At 37.9% G+C, this 24,127-nt stretch overlaps 1 protein-coding gene across 5 annotated transcripts; it reads right to left on the minus strand.

The window, feature by feature from the left end:
- Nucleotides 1-2,104: 2,104 nt before the first annotated feature.
- On the minus strand, nt 2,105-22,326 carry KYAT3 (kynurenine aminotransferase 3). Of its 5 annotated transcripts, none has more exons than XM_041421628.1 (15): nt 22,209-22,265; nt 19,788-19,833; nt 17,806-17,897; nt 17,435-17,493; nt 16,076-16,220; nt 13,158-13,307; nt 12,356-12,442; nt 10,829-10,951; nt 10,617-10,737; nt 6,627-6,703; nt 5,749-5,838; nt 4,981-5,167; nt 3,880-3,953; nt 3,366-3,452; nt 2,105-2,399 (listed from the first exon to the last, which is right to left on the minus strand). In XM_041421628.1, exons 3-15 carry the CDS (start codon nt 17,893-17,895, stop codon nt 2,337-2,339), a joined length of 1,353 nt encoding a protein of 450 aa, XP_041277562.1. In that variant the 5' UTR covers nt 17,896-17,897; nt 19,788-19,833; nt 22,209-22,265; the 3' UTR covers nt 2,105-2,336. The 5 variants fall into 5 exon arrangements, with proteins under 5 accessions (XP_041277562.1, XP_041277563.1, XP_041277559.1 ...); XM_041421629.1 differs by lacking the exon at nt 22,209-22,265 and adding an exon at nt 21,519-21,591; XM_041421625.1 differs by lacking the exon at nt 19,788-19,833 and having other exon boundaries at nt 22,209-22,326.
- Between the last annotated feature and the right edge of the window lie 1,801 nt (nt 22,327-24,127).

Below are 24,127 nucleotides of genomic sequence, written 5' to 3' on the forward strand. Positions count from 1 at the left end.
ATAAAAGTGTTTAATTAAACTGCAATTCTTACATTGCTAATATTACTAGTACCATTTCAACAATAATGCAATGGGATATTCAAACACAATGAACAGTACATTAAGGAAAGCAAATCACTGGTTCTTATTTGTGTGTCTAAAGGACCTTTGTAATGGTTTGTTGATTTATCATGTACTTCAGTAGTGTGTTGCAATCTCAGTTCCTGCAAAACCAGCTCCCTAGTGCAACTTACATAAACAGATTTTAAATTTGTTAGAGTGTACGTTTCAAAGAAATTTAGTGTCTAAAAAGTAGTTTATCCTGGAATTTAATATAGGAATTTTCAAATTAAATTAATTCTGAAATATCAGCTAAGTAAATCTAATTTCCGAATTGATTTTTCTACACAATGACTACATACCACTTTCAAAATACCAGCCATCCATCTTCTGGTGAGATTTGGGGAATAGCAAGACAGCTACAAAGACTATGGAAGTCCCTGCTACTGGACTCCCAAAAGCCCAAGACCAAGAAGTATTAATGAAAATACTTAGCAGCTCTTCTCTAAGGCCAGTTTCTAAACCTTTTTTTAGGTCCTGGTCATGGTCACAGTCTCATGGAACTCAGTTAAGAGTCCAGCTGTGTGATCACAGAATGAATAAAACAGTGGCAAAAGAAGTTACTGAATTTGTTCAGGCTTTGCACCATAAGAGCTGTGTCATTGTTTAAGCCCAGCTGGCAACAAGCAGCCCCCAGCTGTTCACTCACCCACCACCCCAGACTGGTGGAATGGGGAGAAGAATCAAAAGTAAAACCTGTAGTTTGAGATAAAAACAGTTTAATAATTGAAACAGAGTAAAAAAGAACAACAATAATAATAATAAATAATAATGATAATAAAAAGGATTTAAAAAAAGAAAAACAAGTAATGCACAATGCAGTGCACCCACTGACTGATGCCAGACCCCATTCCTGAAGCCCTGGTGGGCTCCCCCTTCCCTCCAGCTCCCCAGCTGATGTACTGGGTGTGACATTCCATGGTGTGAATATCCCCTTGGCCAGTTCGGGTCACTTGTCCAGCTATGTTCCCTCACAGCTTTTTTTAGTTTTTTGCTCCTCCTCACTGGCAGAGCAAGAGACACAAAAAAGTCCTTGATTTAGGATAAATGCAACTTAGCAACAACCAAAACATCAGTGTGTTATCAACATTATTCCCATGCTGAATCAGGGAATCTCAGCACCAGGTACTGAGAATAAAATTAATTCTATCCCATCTGAAAGCAGGACAGCCTGTGAGAAGAACATAGAAGGACCACAGAGGACATAGCACACAGTCTTAAAAAGTCACCTACCTGGATTGCTTGTGAGAGTGGGAAACCCATCCACAGATCAAAAGATTGCAGAAAGAAGTGAAAAAGGAGGTAGCTAGAAAGGAATTCTCCATATTGACTTCCTTTGAAACAAGTAATTTATATACTGTGCTTGAAACCAAGCTAGTTGAGCTCCCTAGAACAGCAGTGGGCCCACCTCCATGGCACTCCTAGATCTAAAGAGTTTGAAGTAAGTTTGGTGTGACATTGCCAATGTTGTAACATGGAAAGAAAAATAATGACACAAATAATTATGTCACTGTACATCTGATTGTAAAGGAGCCTCTAAAGCAAAGTTTTTTCTATTTTGCTTTGTAGATTCATCCATGTAATAAATACAAGGTAGCCATAAGTAAATAGAATTCCTATTCCAGATGCCACTTTTATAATTGCATTGAAGACTGAATACTTTCAGAACACCACACGTAACTATTGTGGGAAATAAAATAGTAATTATGTAACTTAGCACTTTTCACTTTATTTAAACTGATGCAATTTCAGAGAAGGTAGGCAGGTATGTAGAGAGTCACTGCAATTGTCTAATATGAGCCATGTGTCTTAGTCTTCCTCTACTGCAGGTTATTTGCTTTCACAAACTAAGACGTTTCTAAGTCTCTCTCTAGTTCCCATACTATCTTATACCAAAAACACCTCCCCCTTTTTACTTGTAAGCTTTAAAATACCTATATAATTTATTTCTTTTACACAGAATCCTATAAATCTTTTCTTTCAGTTAAAAAAAATCCCATTGGGGTTTCTTTAAGAGAAAAACAATTTATTTTTAAAAGATTGAAAATAATCTCTGAGTTGCATTAACCACACTTCAGTAAATCATTGTTCTAACTCCTCACCAGGTATCAATAAAAAGTTATTTACAATGTCATATTAATTCTGTAGTGTATTAAGTATTTTTTTTCTTAAATTTCCAATTTAAAAAAACCCTACTATTAGATAGTTATACTATATGGAAGAGTTAATAAGAAAATTCAGCCTGTCTGTTTATTCCAGTTCTTCAGGATTACTTCAGCTGCATCTAGTGTGCTGTCTTTCTGCAAAACAAGAAACAGCACTATTACTGCAAGTACAGAGTTCCTGAAAAGAGTCAGTCATGTTTATATAATCTCAAATCAGTATTTGATTACTTCAGTTGCATCCTGTAAATATCTTTTCAGCCAGTTTTTCATTGACAGTTGTTAGGTACAAATCTGGACTATACAAAGAATTCAATGCCGATTCCTTGAAAATATTTATTAGATATATTTAAAAGATATCATCTCAGCATTCATATTTTCCCAATTAATGAAAGCAATACTTACATAAATTCATGGCATTAATGCAGTGATGTAACTTAGCAGCTCTGGTTTGGAGACATGCTAGCACACTTTCCTAATCCCTGTGAGTACAGTTGGGATTTTTCAAACTCCTTGCAACCATGTTATGCTGTGAACTACTTAAACATAATCCCTCCAGATTGTGTAGCTTGGCTCCAGCCTGGTGAGTCATACACTCAGTCTAACCTGAAACCATTAGTGCTGTTTATCAGCCACAGGTACAACCAGTAACTTCATCCTGGTTGTTACTGGCTCAGTTTTTTTACCATAGTCTTTACACCTCATCAAAAGAAGTAAGTAACACAAGGAGAAACTCCCCTTCATTACTGTTTCAGGCTAAGGCTCTGATCTCTATACAGAACAGCTCAGGATTTGCACATGTTCCATTATGCTGACTCTGTTATAGAAAAATTGGGAAACAAGAATGTTTAAAAATCAATACAATAAGTTTAAAAGGGCTACCCATCCAGTTATTTTCTGCCAATTGCCCTTCCTAGCCATGCCACCTACACTTATAGTGTAAAGTCCCTCAGCAAAAAGACAATTGAAGATACTTTGTGATGAATTTTACATCAAACTAACTTTATGTTCCTAAAAGCTTTCAATACAAGAGATCCTGGGAAAAATGTAAGTCAGTTTCTTGCAGATTCCTGCACCGCATTGATTTTCAGGACACAAATTTACCTTAATGAAGCAAAAACGTATGTATTTTTCAAACTGTTTCTTTGTTTCAAGACCACAGAATGCTGAAAGAGGAATTGCTGACAGTTTCTGAAACATAAAACAGAAATAGCATTTGCTTATTTAAACGTGTATAAGAAATCTGGTTTAAGCATGACAATTTTACTATTCTGTTTCTAGAACTCTCCCTCCCAACACATGAGGGAAAGACAAGGTTCAGTTTTGTATGCACTAGCTAGGCTTGTACTAAATTAAAATTACTTCTCTTAGGCAAAATACTTCAAAGGTACTTTTGTACAACTAACACTTAAGCATCCTGAAAAAAACTACTGGAATGTAGCACAAACCTACAGTGTACATTTTCAACATACTTAAAATATTTTAGTCACACCATTATCAGCAACACCAAATTGTGAATGGAACATCTCTACTACATTATTTAATAATTACACTTGCACTGCTCTTGCTTTCAATAGAAAAGCATTTCTAAAACTAGAATATGACAAAGACATCTTACCTTAGATGCTATCATCCATCTGACAAATTTATAATCATAAGGTTGTTTCTCATCTCCATCAGAGAGATCCACATCTAAATGTAAAACAAATATGTTGTAAGATTTCCTAGACTCCAATGGGAAGGCATTCATTAACAACATTTTATTACAGTTAATACTTAAGAATGAAGATATATGTTTTATTTTAACATATAATTTTAAAATTATACTCTAAGAAGTAAAATAGGCCAACAGATTGAACCTTTCCCTTCTGATCTGAGCACTTGTTTTCCATCCAAAGCAAATTCAGACATGTAGCTTAGAAGAAAGCCTCCAGTGCAATACTCCAAGAAGTCCTGAAGTCTGGCTATTGGGGATCAGGGCTATGGAGGGTACTGAAGAGTGCATTTATTGCATGGACAGCAATAATCCCTGAAAATGCAGTTTTCTCATCTGTGAAACTGGGGTACCTAAAACTTCCTGACGCATGATTAAACTGTGATATCTTTCTGTGTTTAAACATTTCTGCCTGAATGACAAAAGCCATTTAGACCAGTTAGTGAAAAAATGCAGAACTAAAAAAACCCTTCCCCTGTGTGAATTCTTCCTCTGAAGCTACCATAGCCTGAATTTTCAAAAGGTTTGTAAATTTTGGTAGCATTTTAGAGTGCTTAGAGATCAGAATGCTTCCAAGAACCTTTAGGGTGTGACTTCAGATTAGGAAAAACAAAGAAAAAAAAAACAGAAAAAAGACCAGAAAGAGGAAAATACAAATGGTATGAACTCAGGCTATCCAGGTGCTTGGCTCTCAAATATTTTCATAATTATAGATGTTTTGAAAATAGGAATGTTTACCTACCTCCTTCATCCTCTCTAAAAACTTGCCAGACCTTTGCAAAACATGGACAACAAGCTAAGATCACAAATGCTTTGCTGAAGCTCATAAAATCCACCTTACCAGCTAAGGTGAAACTGAAAATTTCAATCCCAGTTAGTACCCCTGACAACACTATGCACACATATGTGTGCATATGAGATGAGAATATAGTTTAAAATCAAAGCTGAATTTTCTGATTAACCAAATTTACTTTCCACATGCTCTTTAATAAACTTTATACTGACTTAAGGTGGAAACATCAACAATCATAAAGTATCCTCCATCTGGAATGACAGGCTTTAGTCCAGCCTCTTTCAGTAGCTGAGCCATCCGATCACGCTTGCTCTCCAGCTCTCGAGACAGGGAGTAAAAGTAGCAGTCTGGGTCATCCATGCGCTTGTAGTCCATCCAAAATGCTTGTGCCAAAGCCTCCTGGAAACATAAGGTCCAAAGTACTCATTAGCACTCAGTACTCTACAGACACTCCCACTTCCTGCTGAAATCATGTGGATTTTTGTTCAGTCCTGGCCCATATTAAGCAAATCACCACACAAATTACACAAGATACATCTGTAATCTGCTCGTTACTTTGTGCTGTGGCATCACCCAAAACACCCAATCTTCTTCTAGGCACTGATCATACACAGAAGTCAGAGTCCTGGACACAAGGGTTTACAATCTGAATTGAAGTTAAATTTAATTTTTTGATGATAATGTACCATAGAATACTAGACACTAGTAGACAGAACTTTCATTTATATTTGCTAGGATACCATTACGATTGTCATATTTTATGCAACACATAGTTTGTAGGTACAAGATAACAGAATCTGCAAGACTGATTTTTTTTTTTTAAATGTCTGGTGTGCTGATCAAATTTGTTTCCTCTTCTTACACACTAGAATATGTATCTTGACAAATAAAAATTCATTGTTGTGATTACTGTTTTATTACATGAGGCCAACAGCTTTCTTACACCAGAAAACAATCTCCTTTGCCCCATCTGTACCTACCTGTAATGGAGTTGGGCAAGTGTATAGTGTATTTTGGTGAACAACTTGCAAATGCTTGATCAGGTGCTCAGGACCAATGGACCAACCAAGCTAAGGGAGGAAAGGATGCATATATTACACTTACAGGCAGTGGTGTTACTAAGAGATAACAAATACTAAAAATTAGCCAGTCTCGAGTTTTTCTATTTTAAGAATTTGTTTTGATAAATTATTAAGAAAAAGCTGGTTTACACAAAGCTTAGTGTATGACACCTTTAAAAAATGGTAGATTCGAGACAGCAGTTCTATTTTCCCTTATCCCCATCTCTCATAGGATACTGATCAAACTTTTAACTATTCATATAACAAGGGTTAGAAATCCAACTGAACATTTATTAGAAATGTTATTTCTAATTGGTTTAGAATCTTTCCATCTCTTAAGCTCCTGTGTCAAAGCCAGTTTGAATATAAAACAAAAGCTCACTATTGCATCATATATGCTGTGGTTCACTTTGAACACATAATGAAGAATTTAGTTGCTAAAATTTTTTTTTCACTTTCTGATACATATTTAAAAGTCAAGATGGGAAAACTGGTAAGTTAAAACATCATAATATCCATGTTTTCTCCAAGAATCTTTACTGATTTTGAACACAACATACTGTGGTGGGTTTTTTAGTAATTTATGCTTTCAAGAGTTTATCAATTACAAGACAAGAAGACAATTAAGACATGGGTGTTAAAGATAGGTAATTGCTCCAACTGAATGGTATTGTCACATTTTGGAGACATGAAGATTTGCCAGAAATGTTCAGAACACAGGTCATAAAAACAGAGGTGTTTTTAGAGTAATAAATGCATTCTATATACTTTAACTCATTTATATTGATTCCTCTTACCTTCCAGCCAGTTACACTATATGTTTTTCCAGCACTTCCTATAGTTACTGTTCTTTCCCACATACCTGGCAACATAGCTGTACATAAAATAAAATTAATTTGGTACATATGCCATGTAATTTGAACAAGTGCACTGCCGCTAGCTCAGAGCTGTATGTTCACTGCAGCATCTTAAGCAAACAATGAGAATATTCTAAAATTACAGCAATTGTAACAAATAAGAAAGGATATATGGGCCAGTGCTTTTTAGCATGAAAAGAAGGTAAGGATTAATGAAAGGAGAAAGAAGAGACAGAAAATAAGAGGTACAGTTTGAAAACTACATGTGAATTATCCTCAGCAAAAATGCACAATTATCCATAAGAAAAATATTATCTAAGGCTACCCATTCACCCTAGGACAGATTATTTCTGATGCCTGGTAATAGTACTATACACAACACTAACTCAGGCACTGCAACCCACTTTACTAGAATTGTCTAGTTCAGTGTCACTGGCTGTCTCAGACATCAGAAAAACAAAATAATTACTAAGACTTCTAACCCAGAACCAAACAACAGAATGCCAGAAAACTAGCAGAGTGAGTAAATAAATTATGCTGTATTGTACAATTTGAACAGACCTGAGACTGACTGACAATAGCAGTTAGCTGAAATGTCTGCAAGGATTAAGGGACTCACAGGGGCCTGTCTCTGTCTTTGCAGCTGTATCTGATAGGAGACCAAAACCCTTTTTTCCCTTTCCAAGGAGATAACAGAGCAAAGGTCTCTTTCTGTAGTTTGCAAATTTTTTTCTCTATACAGCTTCTGCAAAACTCTCCTTGGACTCTAACTTAATTAATTTCAAGAGAAACAGACAAATCCAGACACACTTAAGTCTGAGACACGAAGTCAGTCAAGGTTGCAATTACAGTAGTCACCAACATCTGACTTCACCTTATTTGCATACTAGAACCACTACCAATGAATCTGTCAGTTGTTAAATCTCCTCTCTAGTGAAACCAATGAACAAAGATTTTCCAAATTAAACCCCTGAATTTCACAAGGAAGTTTTTGGGGCAGTTATGGGCATTAGACATGCCATAAGTCTTTCAGTTATTTGAAAACATGTATTGCAATTTTTTGAGCAAACTTACCAAGAAGAGAAACCAAACAGCATGAAAGAAACTGATTTTTCTATTAGCCTACCCATACTCAACTACTCTGTGACCTTGAAAAGAAAAAGTTTGAACAGATGTATCTTCTACCAAGCTAGGCCAACAGTACAGATCACTTCCTAGAGGCACCCAAACTAGCTCTCACAGACTGCAGAAAGAATTGGCTTTCAAAGCTAATGGCCTCTAGCAAGGCTGTTTTGCCACATAGTCACAGAAATTCCACCTTGGAGAGAGAATGTGACAGCATATCAAACAATAGCAGCAGTACAAGGGCACAGAGAAGGAAGCAGCTCCATTGCTTTTACAAACAAGTTTTACACAAAGTGGGAAATTTTTCCGTGCCACTTGGCAACCATATATGACATCATATGACACCATAACCAAGTCTGACTACAATTTAAAAATTAATGAAGTGCAACTAACATATAATAAGCCTATTACCTGGGATGGTACTCAGCTTGTTGAGTGGCTTGCTCAGAATCCTCAGTTATGAGGTGCAGTCTCTAAATCTGTCAGGGCAACCCTAATCATAATGCAGAGGAAGTCCACATTTTTACAGAAGTCAGATGATGGGAAACATGATGAAGTGTTATATGCTGCAGAAAACTGCTTCAGTGACAGCACAAAGACTGTACTAATTTTATGAGCTGTGGCTAGCAACCCCTGCTAAATTGTATGAAGGAACAACTATCAGATCCTGTAAATTGATGCAATATCCATTTTGTATCTCCCACAAATAAAAAAAAAAAGTGTCACTGCATTGGATAGAATATGTAGAGGTTATTATGGAAACACAAGAATTTAAAAATAGAGAAATAACACACTCATTTTTATTGTATTATTTTTGTAGACTTAAAGTAATAAGGAATATGAGAAACTTCAGTAAAAAAAGAGCAGAGCCTGTTTCTTTCACTGAAATAATGTTATTGTTTATAGTGTTACCCTGAAAGTTCTAGAGTACTTTTAACACTAAAGATGATATAATGAGATCTATTAGAGAATCCATACCTAAACCTAGTTGACTAACTTTCTGGGCTTTAATTTGCATTTTCTTTATACAGTACTTTTACATTTTATGCTAAATTACAGAATGCCTTTGGATTGGTGCAGTGTTTTGGTTTGAAGCATTAAGATGCTGATGACAATGGAGATACAAAATCTTAAGAATTCACCACCTGTCCATAAGATGAAGTGTAGTTGACAATGTGTTTGGACCTGCTGCTGTTGAAAAGGAAAAAGGATTACCTTGCACCATACAGAGATTTTGATTCTGAAGACAGCCTTGCATGAAATGCTAAGGACATGAAACACCTGCTAAGCCCACGGAGAAATCTTTAATCCAACTGACTTCACTTTGCAGCTGGGACACATGATCAGTTACTGTTAGGTAATCTTTTAAGATGCAGTGACTCAGATTACTATCACATTAATCTATCCAAAATGTTCCTCTTCTTCCATGTCTGAAGGTCTTTGAGACAGTATCACTATCAAGGCAACCACAACAGCCATGGAATTAGGTCACCCTCAAAACAGACTCACAGCCTGTGCATGGCCAATACAATCAATGTACTGCAGCTGGATGATCAGCAACTGTGCAGCTAAGCTAACAAGTATTGCAAGGTCATTTAATATAATTTTCTTTCTATTACTCATAATATTCAATTTTCACAATGGTGTAGCCCCCACCAATGGATTTTATGGTCACTTTACAAATATGGAATTAAACCCCAGAAGCAAAGTTATTCAGCATTCAACCAGTGCCAGAGCTAGGAAAAAAGGTAAGTCTTTTCATGTCTAATTTATACTTAAGTGTCTTGATTTCATTGTTTAATCTTAACTATATGCCTCTATTGGACACGACTGAAATGTGCCTTCAATACAACAGTAAGTACATCAGAACAGGTAGTTCATGCAAGATGCTACCATGAGAAACAAAATATCTGTACATCTGAGAAGGAAACACATCAGCAGAGCCAACCCGAGGCCACCAACTACACCAGACTAGAAATTTTCAGAGAAATACATAGCTGTAGTTATTATAGAACTGGCACTGGAGTTCAGTAATGGGCACTAGGTTAAGTTGTTCTGAGGCAGTGGGAGTGATTCCACTAACTTCAGTGAAAATAGGAGCAAGTAAAACAAGAGGATCAAGAACCTGGCATCATTATTTGTTTTTCTGGTTTGTTCTTGCAATGGTGCTTTACCCCTGTAGCAACACTACCTGAAGATTTAACAGGCTTTCATACTGCACTTGCAGGACTTACTTCACTGAATTCAATGTCCAGTATTTAACCCTGTCTCCATGCTTCCGAGGGACAGTACTCATGCACCATCTCCACAATGACTTTTATAATATTTTTTAGTTCTTTATAATTAGTGGAGCAAAAATAATTGTGTTCCTCATTGTCCATTTCCCTCATTATTATCTCTACAAAGCTTTGAGAAGGAAGTTCTAATTCCTGTTCCTTCTATTAGTTCTTCAGCAAAGCACTAATACATATACAGTAACAGCAGCTATACTTGTCATGGCCAACAAAGTAACTGAATAAGGATGGCAAATTCACATGATCACAAGATCATATGATTACAAGCATCAGTCCCACTGGTTTCTATGGATATCTGCTCCAAAGGCACTTAAAAGCTTTGGAAATTCTATTTGGAAATTATTCTTTAAAATAATTTTTAGAAAAGAGAGATGATCTCCTCCTTAGAGCCTAAACATTGCAAAATTTCAAAACTTGAAGTATGAGCTTCTTCCAGCAAGCATTATCCTTGGGAGGCAAGTTCACAGCATCATTCCACCACCGCTTCTAAGATGCCACAAAAAATCAGTACCTATTTTAATGTGTTTATTCCCTTTATACACCAGCCATTCATACACCTCATCACTGATGCACAGGGTGTCATGTTTAATACAGAGATCAGCTATTACTTGGAGCTCTTCCAGGGTAAAAACCTGGGATAAAGGAAAAGTAAAGGAAAATACATTAATCACAGTATTTAAGGCATTCTTTGACATTAAAGAGGTGTTAAAGCAGGACTCTTACCTTGCCTATCGGGTTGTGTGGGGTATTCAGAATAATTGCTTTTGTTTTGGAATTAAATTTATTTGCAAGTTCAACAGGATCTAAGACCCAATCAGCACTAGATGCGGAGTTTCCATCATTTTTCTAAAAAACAAACAAACAAAACAAAACAAAACAAAACAAAACAAAACAAAAAAAACCTAAAAAACAAAGCCACAATAAATTTATATGTGACTTTAATACATGTTGCAGCCTAAAGAGAGCTGCTCAACTTATCACACTCTAATACTTTCATAGCCATGTGTGACAACCTATCCAATCTGTCTCGCTCACCTAAGAGAAGGTTGTTCTAGGAACAGCTAAACTATTGTGACAGTGGCTGTACTCCTCTGACCACTGTCTGTCTTAAAGCCCCTGCAGGAATTGGTTTCCAGGATCTTGTTGTACACATGCTGATTATTACAGTGTGTAGTGCAGAAACCCCAGTCACATGTCAGGAGAGTTTACAGGCTTGCCAGAGGATAGAGCAAATGTGTGCTCGCTTGACTGAAAAGACTGATCACTGGGGGTTCAAGGTCTTTTCCTCCTCCTTAAACTAATGAAAATGGCCAACGAGATAAAAATCTGTACTACTGAGTCTTTGGAGTTTATATACTACCCAATACAAGTATCCCTAAAATATTACAAATGGTTAAGAAGCTTGGGCCAGTTGGGACAGAGAGCATGGAACATGGCCACACTACCCTTGTGACAGCTGCAATGACTGGGAGAGGTCCAGACCAAAACAAGGGTGTGAAACAGAAAATGCTTGGAGGTGCCCTGTCATCTGAAACATTCCTAGAAGATGGACTTCCAGAGGAACAGTCTCACCTACTCCCACTGCAAGTCCTGAAGGTTTTGTCACTCTGTGTTGCTCTGATTTCATGGTGTTCCTGCAACAGTGCTGCCCAACGAGGCCCTCAGCCCTTCCTGTGCAAGGCTGCACAAGGCACAGCTGGCACATACAGGACAATCCTTGCAAGCTGTGGGCATAATGCCAGCAGTACCAATTTGACAATTAACCTATAGCCTATTTGACAATAAAGGAAACAGTAATTCTTGTATGTATAGCAAACACATCTACTACATGATCAGTCTTTATTTAGCAAGCATACTTTGGAAAAGAAACTGTATTCTGTCATGGTAGGGATTGCTGCAGGGATCAGGAACCAAACCTTTTGAAAACCAACTGACAGAGACATTGTACTGATACATGGATCCCCCTTCCATAATTTGCACTAAAAACTAAAGAAAGCAGTTTTAATCAGCTTTCAGAATGCACAAATTAAAGCAAATAAGAAACATTGTCGCACCTTCTCCAACACTAATAAAATATTCTCTTTTGGATTATCATTGTCTCAGACTTTCACTCTAGCAATCTATCTCATTTTTATGTAATTTGATATTTCAAAAAATGATACAGAAAAGCATCGTATAGATGTTCATCAAACTGTATTGAACATGGATGAGAAACTTTATATAATCAGTAATTTTTAAAAAGTTACTCACACATCTTAGTGGGATAAAAACAGGCTTTGCACCCGCCATCTTGACCATTGGCTCATAACAGTCATAAAATGGCTCTATTATTATTACCTAAAATGACAATCATCAGTATCAGAAACAAAGAGTTTACTGTGCATGATAGCACTATTCCAAACAAAAGAGAAGAGACTATCAGAGCAACAGAAAAGCAAGTTGAGAATACAATATACAAGTGAAACAAATGAAACACTGAAAGCAAAATATACAACAACACAAAAAGGTTTTGTCCACTATGGACAGAAATATTCCTGTAAAATGACTTTTTATATTATTGTCAAAAAGGCAGACATCAATAATAGTGAAGAGCTGAGTCATCACAGCTAGTATGGTAACTAACAAACTTTTCTGCTACCTACATTGCCACCATGCAATGGCCCAAAACAGAACCTCACACACAATGGTTACCCAAACACCAACAATTCTTTGTGCCACCCTTAGCTGTCTGTTGCAGACAACATCCCACATGTTTTCTCAAACAAGAACTCAGTGTGTTTTGTGTCACCTAACAGTAACAGTGATAAAGAAACTGCCAGATACCCTAAGTGTGAAAAAAGGTGTTTGTAAATTGATGAGTGATAGGAAGACATCCAAAGGACAGTCTCCTAATCACAGCTTATGAACTCATAAGTCAGATGTACAACTGTAAAAAATCAAACCAATAGGGACAGAAAGAAGCCCCAACATTAACTTATATTTAGAAGTAGACAAATAAGAAAAAGACTGTCATGTTTGCAAGTATATGTGAATATTTCCAGTAAAAACTTACTTCATCTCCCTCTTCAATTAGTGCCTGTATTGTACTAAAGAGAGATCCATAAGCTCCCACAGTCACCAGGATATCTGTGAGAGGATCAATCTTTCTTCCACAAACTTTCTCATAGACTTGAGACAAGGCTTTCACCAGTGATGGATGTCCCTGTTCAAAACAAAAAGAAAGTAACTGATTGGAGCCTGCCTGACAATGTATAAAGCCTGTGTTTGGGCTTTTTATTACGTGTATCAAACAATTACATTTTGAAATAGAAAAATAGAACATTAGCCCTCAGTGCAAATGGCTGTTAACAGGTAACAGGGTTTAAACTTTTTGCACACTAGGAAAGAAAAGCTTGTTTTCAATTTATTTGCATCTACTCGGAAATTCTTTTTCTGTCTGGTGCTTTTTAATTTCTTTCATATTATCACATCACAGAGTAGGTCCAGATAGCCTATAGCCTAGCTAGGACAAGAGACAGAAGGAGAGAAGGGAATACTCTTGACACTAATTCACCCTCACCTCCTTTTGAGTCCCTTTCAGCTCCTTCTCTTTCCTTTCTTATCTTTCAACTAAAAGTATTTGGTGCAAGGAAAATCTTTTAATTGTATTTATATATTGCTGATAAATAGCACTTGTGATCAAAATACTTATTCATATAGTCACATCCCAAACCTCAGAGTACCATTCACCATTGTGTGCCCTCCAGGAACATGGCAGTTAACATACTCGTCTCAAAATGTGCAAATAAAAGAAAACAAACATGCAACAAAGAGCATATACAACACGGAAATAAGAAGGCGCAATTCTGTTTATTCAGGAAAACTGCAAGATTCCTACTTTAAAAATATTTTTTCTTTTGGGATGCCAGGTAGAAGTAGAAAACAGCTCCTCGAGAAAATGCAACTATGTAACAAAAATCCTCTCAAATATTCAACATTATATTTTGACACACAAGGCATTAAATCATGAACCCTTCTATAAACAAAAACATTACCATAAATTAAGGCTTACAAATCATTGCTGATTCAAATGACAGCCATTTCTTGCCATGAGCCAGTCAGCAGGACAGGAATGCTGCAGCACCCAAGCCACATCAGGCCACTCTATGGTCCTACAGTCATTGAGAGCTCTGAGTTCAGCTGACACAATGGCTCAGTTCTCAGATGGATGGCCATCATTCACTCTCATCCCTCCCATGTGTGCTACCACAAATACTTGTGCTCAAAAACCTTAGAAGTGCACAAGTTTGCAGATGAAGTACAAAGGTTGAATATGGGAATATGAGTAAAAATTCCTCTTTAATTACTATCTGCAGTATATATACAAATATCCATAATTATAATGGGAATATTAAACCATTTAGATATAAAGAACAAAGTGACAGAAATAAGTACTGAACAATTCTATGCATTAGGAAAATTATATTTATGCTTGATTTGCAAATAGTTTTACAGAATCGGTCTGCAAATATTTGTCAGAAGGTAGACTTGGCGTGGTTTCAGCTTGACATAGCTGAAATGTTCTTCTTAGTAGCTGGTAAAGTCTGTTACAGTTCAGCAGCCAGACACAACTGCAGCCCATGCTCTGTGTGACCTTGTCCACTGTGCCAAGGCTCCTCCAAAACCTTGTCTGCTTGGTGAACAAAGACTTTTCAGATACCATATTGTGGGTGATGTACACAATAATGCTTAGCCCAGAACTTCACTTAGTTCAGGATATCATTTGCGTGTATCTGACATAAAATAATTGCTTCATTCTTTCAAGTCCACATAGACAGAATTTTTTGTTATGCGTGTATATTTATATGTATGTATATATGTGTGTATCTCACACTTGCAGAGACTCTTTGGACATAGCTAAAGGTCCCTTTTGTGGCTTGGCCTTAGACCTGCTGTGTCACCCTGGAGCTGCCCAGTGAAGACTGGGTTATGTCTAACTATGGTTAGCATTGCAGAGCCTGATCTGGGGACTGACTTCCTGGCTTGTTCTCAGGGGAGCTGAGCTGCCTCAGCCAGTATCTCTGGGCATGCCTTGCTCCCCAGGGCAGAGCTGCCCAGTCCTCCACTCTGCTCACTGTGAGAGCTTGTTCTTTAGGCAAGTGCTGGCCACTGCTGCTCCCCATCATTTCTAATGCATGCAGACTCTCCAAAAGTTATGTTGGAATACGCACACAGTGATACCATAAGTACCAACACAGTTTCTGGCCTAGTGGCCTATACAATGCTTCTCTGCCCTTGTTGCAAAACATGGTCAGCTCGAAAAACACTTGACAGACTCCTTAGGGTCTTGTAGCAGTCCTGGCACGTGATTGCTATTTGGGCAATACAACTTGTCACGAAAGAGAAGACCAACAAACCAAACAACGAACTGATCATACCAAAACAGTAACAATCCCCTGGAATACCCTGCCTTGGACAATGATAAATGCCATATACTCACACCCAGCTCAAGACAGAAACTCTACAGGCCAGCTTCAGAACATGTAATAAATATATTCTAGGGGCAAAAACTTCCTGTTTTCATCCCTTCCTAGTCTCCGCTGAAACCTACTAAGTTCTGTAGGTGAATCTCTTCTTGATCCTAGAGGTGCTGTCTCAAGTGGTATCAAGTATTTCTTTCTCATTCTCCCACTGTACTGTCTGATTATGTTCCCACTGACCAAAGTCAGAGGTAAATGTATAACCTACACTCTTTAAACTGAATCTGCTCCTCAGAGACCTCCCAGACCTGCTCTACCATTCTGCTCTTGCTGAAGGATTCTGCCTCGAAGAAGCCTACACAGAGGAAGTACATTTGTAACAGATAAGGCTACTAGATTAATTTAATTTGGGACATATCTATGATCTATAGATAAAACTAATTTAAAGTTATTTTTTTCCCTGTGGCACATTTTCCACTGAACTTGGGTCCTGGAGTTCCACAATACTTACAAAGCCTCGGGTGTACTGGTTCAGTCTGTCAACTGCTGCTACCTTTGCCAGCTCTTCTTTAACATAGCTGGGAGGGGATATATCAGGAAGGCCTTGACCAAGATTAACAATTGAGGGATCTGCTGCCACCTTTGTAAATTCAACCCTGGAAGGAAAAGCATCTTAAAGTTAACATACCAGATAAAGTTATCTTTTTATTCATTAGCACTGGAAGACAAAACAAAAGTATTTCAGTTGCCAAATTTACAGCAATGGGAACAGGTTTAAGTAGAATGGAGAGCTGAGGGCTGAAATAATGTAAGTGATCACAGGAGTCAGAGGGCACCCAAGAAAAGATTGATGGTCTGCATCCATAGAATAACATTTCTGGTAGAAGTGTGCTTAGATGTGCAGATACACAAACACACAATTACTCTGGGTGTATGCAGAAATTGAATACCAGGCACGTTAAATGTCCTAAAGATTAAAGTCAGTGAATTGAAGGTGTCATTTAAACTACCCAGTCACCTCAGAGTGCTATAATTTTTAAAAGTAATTTTAGGCAACAGACTGTTTCAGGCTGCCTATTAACTGTTTCTAATAGCCTGCAGGATCCTTGAACAATTTTTCCTTCCTCCCTTCACAGGTCAGCTTTACATTTTACTCTTTCCTCCCTGCTGAAATGTTAACAAGATTTAAAAAACGAAACAAAACAACCCTCTCCCCATCATAACACTTCCCACATAGCATCACAGTCCTGTCAAAAATGAATACAAATTGCTAAAAATTAGCTTGAGGCTGAATCATCAAAACACCTTGTGTATATGTACACAACTAATGCAACACATACATACAACTAAGGTAAGCCCAAAATAGTCTTTTCACCAACTAAGAAAATTCCATATTTATGAGTGATGGCAATATTGCTGTAAGACCAATTTAATACCTAGAAAAAGATGTATTAAAAATAATGAGCCAAATTATAAAACAAGTATAAGGGCTTATTATAAAACAAGTATAATGGCTGTAACAAAATCTGACTTGGTTGGTAAACACAAATCAGGTGTAATTGAAACACATTATTCAACATGTGCTTAAATTAACATTTAAATTTGAAAAGTAGCTATACTACCATGCCCATGAATTATATTTGTCTTACGTGGTTTAATAGATGAAGAGAAGCCCAAGCCTAACATTTAAAGCTCAAAAATAAAAATTAATCATACCTTTAATTGAATTTAAGTCACTGCTTCTATATAATATATTCCAGCAGAGATAGCAACTGCCATGTATCTTATTACTAATAATTATCTTTTTGGAAGGAAAATACATCAGCCAAGAACATTTTCTGAAATTTGCAGATATTTTCCTCTTACTTACCACACATTGCTATCAAGGCCTTCAATTCGTCTTGTATTTTTGTGTCTGAAGGGCATTGTCTGCAAGATCAAAACATACAGACAGAAGGGTTTTGTTAAGAAGGACAAAGTATGGTATTGTTGGATTCAGCATGAAAACCCTCCTTCATGCTTTCTCAAATATACCATTGCCAGCTGAATTCAGTAATTACACAGAATTATAGACATGTTCTTTCATTAAAGCTTCCATAATAGCTTGAATTCAGACTGACAAGAAAATACACAAAAACATCCTAAATTCTCATTCATCATTACCTAAATCCACTAGTGCCTCTCTAAAACATTGCATGAAATATGAAATAGTTTTCTCTGTGGAGCCGAAGGAATACTTACTGCAGAGCTGGAATGTTTGATGGATCTGGAAAGCCAATCTGTTCTTAGCTTAACGCCACGGCAACAGAAGTTTCGTGAAGCAAGAAACATGCCTGCATAATAAATAAGTGACCTGAAAAACCTTACAGATTCTAGGAAAGAGCTCCTACACATCACTAAGCAATTTTAAGACAAGATCCTCTCCTCTTCCCCCAGTGATTTTGTTTCAATTAAATAAATGCTACCAAATGATTTCCTGGTCACAGATGTAAGCATAGAGGATGAAACTCTCTAATTGACAGGGCTGAAAAATGTTTCTGAGTGTCATCTCGAAGGAAGGTTTCCTTTATTTGAAAACATTGATTTTTTCTTTTCTTTGAATAATAGGTAAGACTAAATGCAATTCAAGCTTCAAAGTCTCTGTTAGAATTCTTGTGAACATGTTTGTGTAATAAAAGTTGCTATTAAAATTGCTAATATAGAATATAAAAAGAGCCCAATTTTTTAAAACTTACACATCTTTAAAACTTGTCTCCATTTCAAAGTGCTTCAAATCAGGTATGCTGAAATCAGGATAATTAAGATGACCAGTCACACTGGAGAGGGAGGCCTATGAACTTTATGTAACTACAATAAGTTTTGTCACAGTGATTTGGCAAACATTAAATATCTCCCACAGCTGAAAACAGCTAGAAAAGGCACTTTGTGTAGAGTAACATCATTCACAGACTGGAGAAAATGTGTCCTGTTAATTAATAACTATCAAAAAGAAATAAGAACTGGTACTTCATGCAACTATTTCCAGAAGATACTTTAAAATATATGTTAGATTACATTGCCACAATGACTGAAATATGTTAGACACATGGAACCCACAAATCTAATGTCAGAAACACAGTAGCCACAGCAGTATAATTATTAACTTTGTTTTCCATCATTTACTCATTAAAGGGTACATAACTTCTGTTCCCCGCCCCTGGCTTTGCTACCTGAGAAGAGGAAGAGAACAAAAAAAACAAACAAACCATACTATTTGTATTAGAAACAAAGGAATGTCATTGCCTCTTAAAACGATACCATGCGAGCCTCGTGATAAAACGTAAATCAACAGCACAGTAAAAGATGATGTTTTCATTAAGAAGAATGCTTTTAGTCCAGCAAGAAAGTGTCCTTTACACTTATTAACTAATAGAAAAGGCCAGTCAAAGATGCTTCAATGCCTAAGTTTTAAAAGTATGCCGATTTTGCCTTTCTCTTACTCCTGTGCTACAAACTCAGTCCCACTTCTGAAATTAGGGTCTTTCTCACACACTACTGAGCTGTGGCCAACTCAATTAGACCTTCAAAATAGCCCCATAATCCCATTGCATTTAGCAATCTGCAAGTAAACAATTTATGTTCATTTACAAGAAGAAACTCTGCTAGTATGAGGACTAATGAAAGTAAACAGCAAGAAAATCTTTGACACCAGTCAGCAGATATTCTTAAAGACACAGAAGAAATACATGTGCTTAAAAAAGACCAGAAAATCCATTTCAAGTGATTTCTAATAATACCACTTAGCATATTCAAGGTTATCTTTGAGAATAACTATGCAAAATCAAAAATATTATTAAGGTCTCTATTGCTCCCCTTGTCTAAGGTTACAAAAACTACTTGTGTAACATACTGGTGGTATCTTAAAACATAACCATGACATTGGTGCTGTTCCCCAGGGTCAGACCAAAGAGAGCACAACTCTTGCAGCCCACTGTGAACACTTGCAGTTGTTAGTGCAGAGAGACAAACACGCATATCTTTGCCTGTTTCATTTTGTATTGAGAAATATAAAACTTAAACAAAAACATGCAAGCCTTACATGCAGAACTAACTTGCAAGTAAGAAAAATTACTGACAGTTGTAAATATTTCCAGCATTAGTGCCATGGTGCACCAAAAAACAGAAACATTATTTGACACGAGGCAATCACACAAAAGCACCACACTGCATGAGCAGGAGCAGACCTGTGTTAACTGTGGTGTGGTCAGTCTCTACAAGTGCCTAAAATACCTGAAGAAAAAATTATATCCACCTTTAATACCACAGAAGTGTAGAAACTGGGAAAACTTTATGAGGAACATAATGGAAATGACTTTGCTGAACAGCCTCAGTAAGAACAGGCACTGGCATGTAACACTTCTCCCACTGTTCCTATCTTTGTGACACTTTTCCAGTGAAAACTGAACAGCATTTGTTCAGACTCAAGAGACAAGACTACTGAGCATAAAATGAAAAAGCCTCCCATAAAGTACTTTTATGACTTATTTTATTTCTAAAAATGCCTCTTTTCTGATCTGTAACTCTGAGTACCTCCACTTAGACTTCAAGGATGTAAAGGGAAAGGCCTCTTTAATATAACCAGATACACTCCCACACACTAATCCTAAAAAAAAAAAGAAAAAGAAAAAGCAAGGCCTACTTTGACTCTTTTTTTTCCAAACACACACATTCCCAGTATAATTTTATATGACATGTTAAGACATACCACAGGCTCAAGAGAGTTACTTTTACGATGAATGCACTCTCAATTATTACCCCATATATGTTTTAGCACAGCCAAGCATGCGTAAAACACATCAAAGAGATGGTTTCTATTATCCTAAGTTGAGTTTTTATCATTGGGATAAAAAGTTTCTTCCAAATCAGGGAAGTTACACAATGCCAGGCAGCTAGAGAAGTACTGCAAACCCCATTTCAACGCTCTTCAAAATGTGTAAGGTTCTTCAAACACAGAAAATTCACTGATCTTTGTGGGGGAGTTAAAAGAAATATTCATTTCTTTCTTAGTCTTATTAATGGTGGTTTTTTTTTTCAATTTTGGAGTCAGACATCAGTACTTTGGCCAAGAGTCATGTCTGCTAAACCCAGAAATTAAATAAGAAATTCTTTTCGTCCCATTCTAATTTTCAGTGCTCTGAAGCATTCATGTAGTGAGTCCTCCTGGAATTCAGGCTTGCATATCCATAGAGAAAACAGGAAAATTAACATGTTAGAGGAAAAGGGATAACAAATTACTACTCCTACAGCTTTCTATATTTTTAGAGGATTGAGAAATAAGCAAGGCTTACAGAAAGACCAGTGCCATAAATGTTTTTAGTGCAACTGGTAGCAACATTCTGGTTGCTAATTGGGTTGAAACTCAGGTTTGGTACTTAAATTAGACTGGAAGATATAATTTGACTTGGTCATGGGAAAGAGATGAATACATCTGTGTACTAACAATCATTTAGTTCATGCTGTGCTTTCTAACTGTTCCAGCATGGATACAATCTCTGAGTTGTAGGCCCTTCTGCTCCCTTCACAGCTGCCCAACCTCCTGGTCATACAGTACCCTGACCTTGGGATGCTGCTGAACCTCTGGGGCATTTTTTAAAAGTTACAATTTTGTAATTAATTGATTTTTCTCCTTTGAAACAAAAGGCCAAATGCTCCTGATCCTTCATTTTTGAGCTTCAGTTATTCCATCTCTAAAAAAAACATGTCACAGAGCTCGAATGACACTTGGTCTGACCCCTTAAGCTGCTGCATTTTTTCAGGTAACAAATAGTTTCATTTTACTGTGGATCCTCAGTGACAAACATTACTACAAACACTGAAAGCCTGTCTGCCACCACAGTAATGTCATAATGTAAATAAACGTTATATTTGTACCGGGCTTCATATTTTTGGATATGCAAATCTAGAAAAAGTTATACCTCAGCTAAATGCTGTCAGGACTTTGAAGGACTGTCTCTTCTTGTTGTCTAGAGGATGAAAGCCTTGGAGAAAGAAAAGGTGCCATCTTACCAGTGGAGGGCTCTCCAGGACTTTTTTTCCTACCACCTATATGCAATAGATGGCTTATTGAGCCAAGAGAACTGTTGCCAAAATCACTGTACTCAGGAAAGTTGGGCAAAGGCACTGAACTTAAAACCTTCTCTTTGAGAAAAATTTATCACAGCAGTCAACATTTTGTCACTTCTACTTCCATAATCTACAAGGAACGGAGCAAATTGTGCGCGGAGAAATAAATTTTACCATACGGTTCAAGGAGCGGGATGAGGTTGTGGGGTTTTTTCTTACTTTTTTTTTCCCCCCCCTCGTAGAGCAGCTCTACCATGCAGCCACTCTGTGTCGCGCTTACGCTCCCACCCACACGTGTTTGCAACCTGCAGCACGGGGCTGGGGCGGCCGGAACCTGCGGGGCACCAAGGCCGCCCGCCCTCTCCCACAGGCCCCTCGGCCAGAGCCGGGGCTCCCCGGGCCCGGCCCGGCCGCTCTGCGGGACAGCAAACGCGGCCACCCCGAGCTCGGGCTGGGAGCCGCCTCCCCCGCAGGTGCTCGGCGGAGGGCAGCGCCTCCGCCCCGGCCGGCGCCGTCACACTCGCCACACTCGCCACACTCACCACCCCGACACCGCCTCCGCCGCCCGCCGCCGTCGCTGCCGATGGGGCGGGGCCGCCCGTCCCGCCGCCCTGAGGGGCGGAGAGCGCCCATCCCTCCCGTTCCTCCAGTCCGAGGGCCGGAGAGGGCTGTCCCGCCCGTCCTACCGCCCTGAGGGGCGGAGAGCGCCCGTCCCTCCCGTTCCCCCAGCCCGAGGCCGGGTCCGCCCGTCCCGCCGCGGGTGAGGAGCTGCTGAGGGCGAGAGGACCGCGCGCAGTGCGGAGCAGAAGAACCGAGGCTTAGAAATGTCTCTCTGTCCCCGGTACGTTATGAAACTACACACACACGTGTACGTAGCATCTCCCAAACATCATAAAACTCGGCGCTTTCTTGGGAAAACTGGGCTAACTGGCTACCTTTCTTGGGCTTTGGCCTTTCTGGAGGGAATAAAGTGTCAAAATTGTAAGAAATTATCTCATGCCTAAGTTTACCACTTATAAGGAAAAGAATGAGATTTTCCAGATTTCTTAAGGCATTCAATAAACTCACAGAATCTGCATTTTTAAGGTTCCCTTTCACAATCAGGATGGAGACTTACTCAATTTGTAAATGAAAAAGTTCCCTTCAATCAACCTCTCATCATCACCAAATTTGATTATTCAGTTAGAAATATATATATATATATATATATATATATATATATATATGCAATGTCTTTACAGTTTACTTTTCCTGCTCTTATAAATCTTTATAGAACTGGTTTGCCTTAATCTCAACACCATTGTAATGATTGTTTACATCATTGCATATCATTGTTTAAGAGAAAGGCCGTACCACTCAAATTAATTTTTTATGCTAAGTCCCATTATGATTCTGCAGAGCTGAAAGAACCCATAAATCAGATTTTAGAAGGGTCTGGCATGACCTACTGTCAAATACATTTCTTGCTCAAGAATGTTCAATAATACAGATAAATATTTTTGAAAGAACTGTACAAGCCAGTGAGAAAATACTTTCTATAGCAAGTCTTCATTGCTTCTTTTTAATGTGGATACTAGAAAGTTCTCTGATGTGTCAGTAAGAATCACAAAGATAACAATTACAGGCAGAATGCAGATATAAAATGGGATATATACACTATTTGCATATCATTACCATATGTATTGTGTTATCTATATAATCATTGTATATATTCATAGAAAATTAAAGAGTAAGAGCTGATTGAAGAGAACTAATTTCATAGAACAAACTAGAACACTCTTCTTGGATGTAGAAATACTCTGACAAGGCCAGAACAATACAGCAAAATTAAGAAACAAGTCCCAGCAATTATTTTAGATCCTAAATAAGACACACAAAAAAATGAACAGTTTTTTAAAAATTTTTTAATGCTTCTTGAGAATTCTAGTGGTCTCCAAATGCAGTCCTCTGGCAGAGAGGACATCTGCAAGCATGCACTGGAGGGCAGCAGATCCCAACCTCTGCTATGTCATGAGGAGCTTAAAAAGGGGAGAAAAGAAACTTTAGCCTACTATTGGCCGTTTGTTCCATTGATGTATGTATGACTTATGTACAAAGCTGTCAGGGGGTAGTCCATGAACTGTGATGCTCCGCAGGCTTCTGCATCATCTTGTCTCCTCTAGGCCCATGATACAGACAGCTGAAGGGATGTTGGGAAGATCCTCCTGGTGCATGCTCAGAGGATGAAACAAGCACTGTTTGAGTTCTTGCCCTCAGTGCTGCGCAGTGTTCACCAGGCCAGCACAGATGGTCTGCTGAGTGCAGGAGGTTTTGGGTATTTTCTGCTCCAGCTGGCACTGACATTTCCTCTCTTGCAAGACTGTGACTCTTGTAGGTGTTACAGAATCTTTTGAGCATGTGAGTTAATGGGATCCACTGCAGTTTAACTAACATGGCAAAGACAGCAGTGTCTGTTCATTTA

The sequence above is a fragment of the Onychostruthus taczanowskii genome, unplaced genomic scaffold, assembly GCF_017590055.1.
Source record: "Onychostruthus taczanowskii isolate IOZ18803 unplaced genomic scaffold, ASM1759005v1 scaffold7, whole genome shotgun sequence".
NCBI classification, from domain to species: Eukaryota; Metazoa; Chordata; class Aves; order Passeriformes; family Passeridae; genus Onychostruthus; species Onychostruthus taczanowskii.

Bases quoted from the DNA above. Each gene is read 5' to 3' on its own strand.
- KYAT3 (XM_041421625.1), bottom strand. From the start codon at position 22,299: ATGGGCGCTCTCCGCCCCTCAGGGCGGCGGGACGGGCGGCCCCGCCCC. The intron at 16,221-17,434 runs GTAAGTAAGAGG...TTTTCCTTCCAG, and splicing joins GGCCTTGATAGCAATGTGTG to GGTTGAATTTACAAAGGTGG. The intron at 13,308-16,075 runs GTAAGTATTGTG...TGTTTTGAACAG, and splicing joins ACCAGTACACCCGAGGCTTT to GGACATCCATCACTGGTGAA.